Source organism: Hippoglossus stenolepis, chromosome 3 (genome assembly GCF_022539355.2).
Source record: "Hippoglossus stenolepis isolate QCI-W04-F060 chromosome 3, HSTE1.2, whole genome shotgun sequence".
Taxonomy (NCBI): Eukaryota; Metazoa; Chordata; class Actinopteri; order Pleuronectiformes; family Pleuronectidae; genus Hippoglossus; species Hippoglossus stenolepis.
The window spans coordinates 4,947,692-4,958,190 of NC_061485.1; the positions used below are offsets into that span (position 1 = coordinate 4,947,692).

At 43.8% G+C, this 10,499-nt stretch overlaps 1 protein-coding gene across 4 annotated transcripts; it reads right to left on the bottom strand.

The window, feature by feature from the left end:
- Window positions 1-65: 65 nt before the first annotated feature.
- ccdc66 (coiled-coil domain containing 66) lies at window positions 66-9,855 on the bottom strand. 4 transcript variants are annotated; one of them, XM_035151515.2, is made up of 21 exons: window positions 9,457-9,855; window positions 7,991-8,049; window positions 7,761-7,783; window positions 7,346-7,591; window positions 6,850-7,087; window positions 6,553-6,697; window positions 6,280-6,374; window positions 5,979-6,037; window positions 5,384-5,476; window positions 5,043-5,177; window positions 4,711-4,943; window positions 4,247-4,322; window positions 3,968-4,126; window positions 3,677-3,761; window positions 3,076-3,153; window positions 2,700-2,952; window positions 2,220-2,430; window positions 2,034-2,074; window positions 1,633-1,793; window positions 1,352-1,455; window positions 66-1,050 (listed from the first exon to the last, which is right to left on the bottom strand). In XM_035151515.2, the coding sequence occupies exons 1-21, from the start codon at window positions 9,465-9,467 to the stop codon at window positions 949-951; spliced, it is 2,607 nt and encodes an 868-aa protein (XP_035007406.2). In that variant the 5' UTR covers window positions 9,468-9,855; the 3' UTR covers window positions 66-948. The 4 variants fall into 4 exon arrangements, with proteins under 4 accessions (XP_035007406.2, XP_047195210.1, XP_047195209.1 ...); XM_047339254.1 differs by having other exon boundaries at window positions 3,076-3,156; window positions 9,457-9,850; XM_047339253.1 differs by having other exon boundaries at window positions 6,850-7,090; window positions 9,457-9,850.
- Between the last annotated feature and the right edge of the window lie 644 nt (window positions 9,856-10,499).

A 10,499-nucleotide genomic window follows, 5' to 3' on the forward strand; every position in this document is an offset into this window, starting at 1 on the left:
ATGTCTCAGTTCATCACATGAATGTGACGAGGTCTTCGTGCCGGCTGTAGAGTCTAAAGTCTCCATGACATGAGACAGGTCTGACTTTATTGTTTCTATATGTTGGAGCGGTTTTAAATCACTTTCCAGGTTTATCTTCATTTCATCATTTACTAAAATCTAAGATACACTGAGCTACTACAGTCCAGAAGGATGCATTTTTCATCCTGTCTACACAAGATAAACATGTGGTGCAAAAAAACAAGATAGAAATGTAATGGATCTCATTACTCTACATATTTTATTACATTTGCAATAATTAAAAAATCCTAATGCAATAAAACAAAGAAAAAAACTACACAGCACAGAAGCTTAAACTGAACCATAAAGCTCCTTGACCAGCAGGAAGCTGAATGAACACTTTCATTAAAGGTTTAAATCAGTTGATTCTGCAGAGACTCAGGAAGAAAAGGTAAAACATAAGAACCTGTCTGGTGTCATTCTCATGGAAAAGTGCATTGAGTCAAATGTTTATGTAAAATGTTACACGACCAATCATAACTTGAGTTGTCATGAAAGTTCAATCACTCCAACCTATATAGCGTAACTTTGAAAACCCCTAAAAATCAGCTGCAGTCTGTTGATTTTCAAGTGAAAAGGGAACTTTGAAGTAAACTTCTCATTGTTGATCATCAAGTTTCCACTTTGATTCAGTGTCGGACAACTGAGCTCCTGTGAACCTCAGAAAACACTGAAGATTTTCTGTTAAATGTCGACAACAGAGTGTCCACCACTCGTCGCTCAAAGCCTTCTGGGAGCTTTCTTGCTTCTCTCTGTGGTCTCGTTCCGTTTGGACGGCCAGGTGACCACTAACCCTCGATCCCCAGGAGAAACGCTGCAGCGTGCAAACTTAGGGGCACGGCTCAGTGAAGCAGGCAGCTCTGGAGAGGAGTTGTCAGGGGTCAGAGGTCACTTGTGATGCATTGCCGAGGGTGACCTGAGCTCGTTGTTGTGGTGCTTCAGTAGAGGGTTCAGGTCCGACTCCAGTTCTCTCTGCTTCTGTAATAAACCCTGTTAACACACACACACACACACACACTTTTTTATACTAGTGATGACGAAGTAGATTCATAGTTGATAATCGGCCGCACTGACAATCAGTGCTCTGTTATTTGCTGACAGTTCTGTGGACCTATCACCTTCTCAGCCTCCATCACAATATGGCCCGTTGGATTTTTCTACGTAATAATCAAGTTTCGAAACCAAGCAATGAAAGAGAAAGTTGGATGAACTTAGTGTTGATAAATGTTCCAACAACTGCAAGTACACACACAAGTACAAGTGTGTGTGTGTGTGTGTGTGTGTGATTTACCTGCCGTAGCTGAGCCAGGCTTCTCAGGATCTCCTGCTGTCGAGTTGTGTGGGAGTGGTCTTGATGAGGAGGAGCAGGAGGAGACACTGAGCTCTGAGGAGAAACTTGTGACCAGGAGAGAATAAAGTTAGGTTTATTTACTGCAACAATCAGCCATGAGGCGTTTCCTCTGTGTGCAGTCTGAGGTTAGAGGCTGTTGTTAACTGTCACATTTCAAACGCTGGTTGAGAAGGTTCAGAAGAGAGAGGTTCAGATGAAACCCTGGGAGATGAGAGTCTAACCTGTGTGTGGTGGGGGGATCTCAGGAGGCTCCAGTGGGTCCAGAGTGATTTCATCAGTTCGGATATAAGGGATAAAGTCCAGAACTGGAGGAGGAAGAGGGTTGGAGGCCTGCTGACTCTGCACTCTGTGTCTGACAGCAGGGACGGGAGGAGAGCGCCCCCTGGAGGAGATGGAAACATAGAGGACTCAGCTCACTTAACCTTTTTGGATTTAAAAACGAGTTACCTCATGACTTGCTACTGGTAAGTGCCAACATTTCTATTTGACTTTCCAATTCTCTTATTAACTGTGTTGTTAACTGAAGTTGACTCTTCTCTCATCTGTCTGACATCTGCTGGATGTTTTCAGGTACGTTTTGTGGGTTCAGTGGTTTGACTTGAAGAAAACTCAGTTCTTTTACCTTTCATTGCTGGAGGCTGGAGAGATGATCGGTCCTCCCACCTGAAACAGCAAAAGTTATTAGCACACATCCGTCGTCTGCAGGGACAGAAATAATCTCCCCCTCCGGAAGTAGGTTGATAAATAGAAAACACACAAGTGTATAAATGTTAAGCAGAATCCAACATCCACAGTGGTACAGTCCTACCTGACTGTGAGCTGCAGTTCTGGTCTGTGTGTTGGAGCAGAGACGAGGATCCTGGTGCGGAGGAGGAGGAGGAGGAGGCTCTGTCCTGGACAGACATGTCCTCCCCTGCAGTGCGACGAGCTCGGCCTGTCTCTTCAGTCGACTCTCCTGTCTGTTCCTCTGCAGAGCAGCAGGGTAACGCTCCGAGGCAGGAACAAACCTCCGGCTGGGCCTATGGAGCGATATGGAGGTTGTGGGAGAGAGTTGAGATTTCTAATGCCCCTTTTCCACTGGTCCAAGAAACACCCACTAACAACTGGCTCTTTTCTGCAATGGGAACTGGTATAATCCACATTCACACTCATCTTTGACTCAGGTCAAAGATGAGCCGAAAACTTGAGAAATGACCAAAACGATTCATCACTTATCAAAACAGTCACAGGTGTTTTTTCTGTTTATCGATAAATTGCTTCAGCTCTAGTGCGACATGTGTGTTTCTACCTCTGTGTGTTCCACTCTGGCCTCCTCTTGTCCGTCATGCTCCTCTCTGTCCGGGCAAACGTTTCGTATGGGTCTCCTCCTCCTCCACCTCCTCCACCTCCTCCTCGCAGACAGATGTTCTCCTTGCCTGTTCTCACTGCCGGGTTCTTGCTGTTTGGAGGAGGAGCAGCAGACAGAAAGGGAGCTGGCTGGTACTGTGCAGAGACGTCAGGAGTCTGAACTTCTGCTCTGAGCGAGAGAGCAGGAACTGCCTCTGCAAAGAAAACGAGAAAACAAACAAGACTTCAACAATTAGTTCATTTTCCATCTGTCTACTACACGTGTTCCCTGTACACTGATGTAGCAGCAGCATTATTACAGTATTAGTAATAGTTACCTGTCTGTACAGCAGTGTCTTTGAATGGGGGGACTGAACTGCTAACATCCTCCTCCAAATGCTCAGCCCGTGTGGTGACTGCTGGACAAACACACATAAATATAAGTTTTTCCTATCTTCAGAATACCCCTCTGACATACTGTATGTACAATGAAGTTGGAGGCTGCTACACAACCAGACTGGACAAGAGGAACAATCAAAAACACGATGACTGACAGGTCTGAATCAGAATCTGGTTTTATTAGTCATCCATGCGAGGAATATGTTCTGGTGTTTGCTCCAACGTGAAGCCCCAAAGCAATAACATGAAATAAAAATGAAAAAATAAGCCGAAAACAAATCCACAAAGTAAAGAAAGTAATAAACAAGACGTAAAAACCAAACACTTTAGCTGCAGATCTGGACAAAGGGGGCAGATCCAGATTTCTTTTTTTAAATCACTTCCACAGTTTTCCCAGGGAATCATTCATGGAAGCTGATGAAAAAGGCCCATTTGGTGCAGCCTGATTGAATCTAAGTGGACCGTTGGGATTAGTGGAGATATGTGCACCACGGAGTTCTGTTTCTGTTTTGTAGTAACATCACAGTCGGCTTTTCTCACCACTGGGCTGTGGCGTCTCCTGCAGTCTCTCCTCACTGTGGCCTTTCCTCGGTTGTTCCGTCTGTTGACTCGACTTCTCCTGCACCTGATCACTCACACACACACACACACACACACACACACACACACACACACACACACACACACACACACACACACACACACACACACACACACACACACACACACACACACACACACACACACACACACACAAATGTGGTTTCAGTTTTTTCACCCTCCTCATGAAACAGCTCCATGTCAGGGTAAATAAACACGTTGCTCCCTGACCTTCTGCCTCTCCCTCAGTGTGTCCAGCTCATACTGTCTCTGCAGCTTCTCCCTCTCCAGCAACAGCCTCCTCGCCTCCGTTTCCTCCTCCTCTCTCCTCCTGGCCTCCTCTCGCTCCCTCTGCTGCCGCTGCTCCTCCATCTGGGCTTCGATCGCTCTCTGGGGGACGATTCAGGAGATGATCAAATATTTAGAAAAGCTAAGTTATAAAACTTCTGTGCTTCTGAGTGTCTCTCACTCCTCTGCTCTTCCTCCTTCTCCTCCTCCTCCTCGTCTTACCTGCTGCTCCATCTGTTTGAGCCTCCTCCTCTCTCTTTCCTCTATCTGGGTGGGGTCCAGCAGGGCAGTCATGGTCCTCAGATGGATGAAACAAAGAACACTGAATATTTACTCATATACACAAAGATGTCTGAAACCACACGTCAAAAATGTACATGAATGTCAGAATCTTTGTATTTTAGCATGTCCCTGCATTGACATGGCAGCATGTGCTTCACAAGTCTGTGCAAAACCTGATGACCAACATTGTCCCAGCGTGATTTGGTCTCACAGATTACTTTGGTTTCTCAGTCCTCAAGTGCACCAATAAATGTTCCACGAGGTTGAGGTCAAGTGACTGAAAGTCTGTGGCAATCAGGACTCAGGTCTTTTGCAGTTTGAGGTCATTGCCCTGCTGCGGTTTCACTTTCACTCGTAAACACGTCTCTTGTTGCCATAAATCTCAAACTTGAAATTCATCCTACCTGGCTCTGCTCTGGTAGCCGTTGGTCGTGTCCACGCTGGCCCCCGCTACACTCTCTGCTCCACAGCTGCTCGTGGCCTCCCAGACCAGGGACAGGCTGGAGGACGGCTCCCAGTCCCCTCGCTCAGACCCCCTGGACGGGGCTGGAGGTGGAGCTGATGGAGCTGCAGTGTGGACAGGAGGCCTCTGCTGCATCGAGTCAAAGTGTGTGGCCCAGAGCTCATGGTCCTCTGTCTACAGAGACAATAACACACACGTACAGCCAGAGTTAGAACAACCAGAATCCAATGTCTCTGGTTTCTACTGTCTCTGCTGGATCTGTCTCTACTGCACCTGGTTCTGGAGCAGTTTCTCTCGTCTCTTGCGTTCATTCGCCTCCTCTCTCTGTCGGTTCAGCTCCTCCAGCCACCGTCTCCTCTCCTCCTCCCTCCTCCCACCACTCAACACTTCGGCCATTGGTGTGACCTCCTAAGGTGACAACACAGGTCAAACAATAATTTCAGGATTTTTTAAATGTCATGTTGAGAAGTGATAATCTGACATTTAACATCACAAATTTCTGCTTGATGCACAGATTGTGTCTTGTATTCTGGTTATTTGTGTTTTTTAAACTTCAACATCTTTGAGAAAGCTGAAGTGTTAAGATATGCTGCTCGGTGAGAACACATATTTACCCCGAGCTTGAGGCTGGATCTGATGGCTGCAGGCTGCTCTCTGTGGCTGAACGAGCTGTGAACTGATAACACACTCTCTGCGTCCTCCTCAGCCTGGAACACACACACACACACACACACACACACACACACACACACACACACACACACACACACACACACACACACACACACACACACACACACACACACACACACACACACACACACACACACACACACACACACACAGAAATATTTTATGTAAACAAAATGTGTGTCCAAGTACTGCATACACTGTGTTTAGTTATTGCATGATGAAGTACATCCTTTACTTACTCACAATATAAATAAAATTGTAATTTCATGTGAAAACAACACATTAAAATGTATCATGAACATTTGGCCTGAACACAGTGAGATGAGTAGAGTAGATAAAGGAGATAAAGCCATTAAGTGATCACATTTCAGTTCGAGGAACCAGCTTCCAGACCTTTTCTGTTCTCGGGCGTAAACAGAGCTGCAATCATCTCGTTTCCACAGAAATGAAAACAACCAACAGGCTGAAACTCAACAGATCAAAAAGGTGAATATGTGAATATAATGTGAGTCCTACCTGGATTCTCCCAGGAGCCCAACGCTGCTGCTGCTGCGCTTTCAATTCCACCTGCTCGTCTAACAAACACATATAGAACATTATTTATTGTGTACTTTCACTTTTTAGTTTATTTGGTTTATGTCCCATCCAGTAACATGGAGGAAGCCGGGTTCATGAGTTGCACTGCAGCCAGATAAGGTGGTTTGGCTTCACTTTTGTGGAACTGTCATATTGTTCATCGTTATATACAGTCTATGATTAAAGCCGATATAAATATATATGACTTGACTTTTACAATGCTTGTGTTATGCATGTGTACCAAGTTCTCTCCTCCACTGAGCCTTCTTGGCGTCGATGACAGATCTGCTGTCTGACTGTCGCTGCCCCATCCAGCTGAACAAACACGCAGACATCCTGAAAAACAGCAGCAACACTGTGCGTTCAACCACCATTTTAGAAATACTGACTTCTAAAAAACACACAAAGGCCTATGACCACTGGTTTCTGTTTCCTCATCAAGCATCTGCACTGTTATTTTCCTGTGCTTGATTTGTTGTATTTTTTAGGATTGTTTCCTAATTGGGCTCCTCACCTGTTGTCTTTATCCTGGGAGGTTCCAGTTGTATCAGTTACACCTCCACCACCTCCACCTCCTTCTCCCTTCTTCACTACTTCCCCTCCTCCTCTGTCTTCCTCCTTCATCTCTCCTTCGTTCACTGAGGTGCCAGATTGTGAGCCTGTTTTCAAAGCAGAGAAAAAGACCTTGAGTTGTAACAAAAAGAAAGTCTGGTGTCTGACATGAACAGGTATAAGCAATAAATGAATTAGTGCCTCATCAGAAGCAAGACTAATCAATAGACTTTGGTATTTTTGTGGGCTACCCATCTACCCTGGGTTCTGTGGTCCTCTGGTGGTTGTTGGCTCTTGATGGTGTTGAGGAGCTGCTGGAGTTGCTCCCTGGTCAGAACCACCATGTTGTCTCTCAGTCCTGCATCCCCACTGGCCGGCGCATCCTTTAGTCCCGCCTTTCCTCCAGCTCGCGCCTCACTTTTCTGAGGCTTCCCTGTTTTCCCATTGGCTCTCGGGGATGCAACGGTGGAGGACTGTTTGTGTCTGTCTGACTTCACCTCCAACACACACACAAACACACACAGTCAGAGTGGATGCTTGTACAATCAGTCTAAATGTCCTCCTTTGACACACAGGAAGCCAGTGCAGTGATTTAAGGTCTGGTGATGTGCTCCACTTTCTTGGTGTTTGTGAGTTTGTGTCTCTTGCTGCAGCTTTCTGGATGAGGTGAAGGTGTTTGGATGCTGTGGTATTAGGCTGATATTGTAACTGTAACTTCTTTAAAATAAAGAAATGTAAGGCAGCATGAGACTTACCTTGGCAACAGCTTTGATGCCGCCCTGGTTCAGATGTTCTTGCGTCTTAGATGATATCAAAGTGGTGCTCCTCTCTCTGGTTGTGGAGGTGTGGGAGTTCAAGGAGGTGGCTGCTCCTGCTGCCTTGCTCCTGGCCTCTCTGTATCTGCCTGCCTGCTGCCGGGCTGGACGCTCCTCTCCCTGCACCTCCTCCAAACAGGAGGGCTGTCTGGAGCTCAAGACGTTCGTCACTCTGGGCCTGAGCAGCTGCTCGCGGGACATTGAATGAATTAAATCTTGATCAAACTCAGGCATGTTTAGAGATCTGATATTAATGAGTGTCTGCAATTTGGTGTAGATCCAAATAAAAACATAGACATTTTTATTAAAAGCTAATGCAGAAATGTAATGACCAGGTTATAAAGACAAGTCCTACCTTATTTGGATTCTTTTCAACACCTGTAGTGGAAGAAAATATTTATTAAGATTTGTCTGACGGCCTCAAATTCAAACAAATACATAAACATTCATGCCAACATTTTAAAAAAAAGTCAAGAGTCAAAGAATTGTTTTGAAAGTTTTAAATTATATCATCAGATTTAATGACAACTGCAAATTGGTGAGTGAGAAATGTTCCCTGGAAATAAAAGCTTAGAAAAGTCTCACCGTGACTAAGTAAAATCAACCTGGGTTTCCCGTTTTCCAGCTCAAACAGGAGGCCATCTCTGTTCCAAACACGGAAAACGAGAAATGTCAAAGCAAAGCAACTGAAACACAATCACAGGAGCAGACAAGCAGAAATTAAACTGAACATATCATATTCTGGTTGTTATCGCTTAAAAACTACTGAATGGATGAGTGGATTTCCACAAAACTTGGTAGAAGGATGGGACATGAGCCAAGAAAGAACCGTTTATATCTGGACATGGATCCAGACAAAGAGGTGGAGGAATGCAGGAGTTGTCTTTTTTCATTAGCATTTGTAATAGAAAATGATACCACCATACCATATTCCACACTTATTATATCATTTATTATATATCTCTGCTCATGTATATCATTTTTGCTAGTGCCACTGCCAAGATGACCTCTTGGATGACCGGCCTCACAGCGGATGCACCAGGACTCAGTCTCTGAAGGATCCAGGGAGTGCAGCCACAAATCTGAACAGCCTTATCTCCTGGGATGTTTCCTCTCACGAAACACACACATTACCTCTTCACCAAATCTGCATATAAGACGCCTGCGAGTCTTATATGCAGATTTGTTCTTTGTCTTTCACATCTACACATGTCCGCAGGCTGTAAGATCTGTTTGACCTTCTTTGTCAAAGAATAAACGTGCCCTTAAAAGACCATTATTCTCAGTTTCTTTTTCCTTATTTCAGAAGTTCTCTCCAAGTCCCATTTCCACCACACATTGTGAGATGGGGCCTTTTGCTGGTCACTTTAAACATAGTTACACACTTTGTGACACAGATACAGAAGAGTACATACTGTATAATCTTGCCAGGTAATGACATTACAATGGGTAAACAGATAGTATTTAATAATATAACGTATTTGTATTTATCATTGGTTTGTGGCAGTTATCGGACAATAAAACAATATCAATAATTATCTGATTGAACAACCTCAGATGTTTTACAGTATTTGTCATTCTCTGAGTTTAACACCACATAGAAACTTTCTTATCTTTATATAATTTGTGTCTATATCGCCAGATCCTACTGTAACTAGTTAGTGACTTGTCTTGTCAATGAATGGATCTTTCTTTGCATTTTACTTGTTTACATCAGATTTCAGACTTAACGTCACGCGACAGCAAAGACAGTTTACTTCTTTATTTGCAGGAACTCCAGATTCATTTATCATTTACATGTTATGATCATTTCTCTGCGACCACGAACCAAAACTAAACAACGATGACAACTCCTCTGTAGCTTCAACACGTGGGTTTTTATCATAATCCCCATTTACGTGTGACCATTTTGTAAAACAGCATTTGTAGTTTGTTAAAAGTTTGGTTTGCAAACTGCAACACAATCCATGTGTGTCCCACTGCGACACACTCGGCCAGTGTGTTAGCTTAGCTTGCTATTATAGGTTTAGTCTTAACAGAACAAGACTCACCCGAGGTTCATGGCGACAGAAAATATTCTCCAACGCGTCGGTGGGTTTCCCGACAACCGAATACAAGCAGGGACATGCGGTTAATGGAGGATTTCAGAGTTTAATTAACGCGGGTTCGAGCGGCTCGTCAATTACCGCGTCGCCACAGAGACGACACTTCCGGGTGCTTACATTGTGTACGTCGGTTGCTGACAACGACCAAGAACGGCTTCACCGATTGGTCGATTCAATTCCCCTGCAAAGTCAACAGCCAATCAGAGGCGTGTATTTGGACGCTCACGTTAGGCGATGTTGCATTTACTTGGACTGGGAATTTATCCAGAGAAGGAACCGATGAGTCCAAATGTGACGATATAACCAAATATAATGATTACTTACATCATATAAGGATTAATTACGTCACTACGTGCTAATACTTCTAATAAGACTTCTTAAATTATTACTGCAGTGAACATTTTGGTGAAATTGAAGCTCCTCAAATACCATTTCCATTTATAGAGCTTTTTTGGCCTAGCTGGCATTTACATACTCACGCTCTCCTCTTTTAAATTGAATTTGTATAGATGTGCTTTCTAATAGTTTTGCTTTTACCCATTTAAATCGATTTATTATGATTTATTTGAGCTTTTCTCACCTGTAACATTTTTTTATTATTATTGTATAAATGCTCTATTTCTGTGTGATCTTCTATTTGCTTTTGAATTGTTGTTTTTTAACTGTTTCCTATTGTTCGTCTTCAATTTTTCATTTTGACCTCGTACAGTACATTGAAAGGTTCTTTATTAACAACGTTTATTATGATTTATCATTAACAGTGCATGAGCTTTTGAAGAGGCCTTGACATTGACATACAAGCAACTATCCATATCAGGAAAATACCATAAATTTGCTATGGGGGGGAGATTGTGACACATGTGAACGATACAAACCATTAAATACAATCGTCATGTGATGGGACGTTCGTTTGTACCCGAAGTTGTAAGTGTTGCTCGGTGATGTCATTTTACTTCATAAAAGCTTAAACCAAAGTGGATTCCAAACTT

What these genes read in the sequence shown, in the direction of transcription:
- ccdc66 (XM_047339252.1), bottom strand. An exon ending in AGAGGACCACAGAACCCAGG is followed by an intron (nt 6,698 to 6,849) that starts GTAGATGGGTAG and finishes CTTTGAAAACAG; the next exon opens with GCTCACAATCTGGCACCTCA. An exon ending in GATCCAGCCTCAAGCTCGGG is followed by an intron (nt 5,178 to 5,383) that starts GTAAATATGTGT and finishes TTGTCACCTTAG; the next exon opens with GAGGTCACACCAATGGCCGA.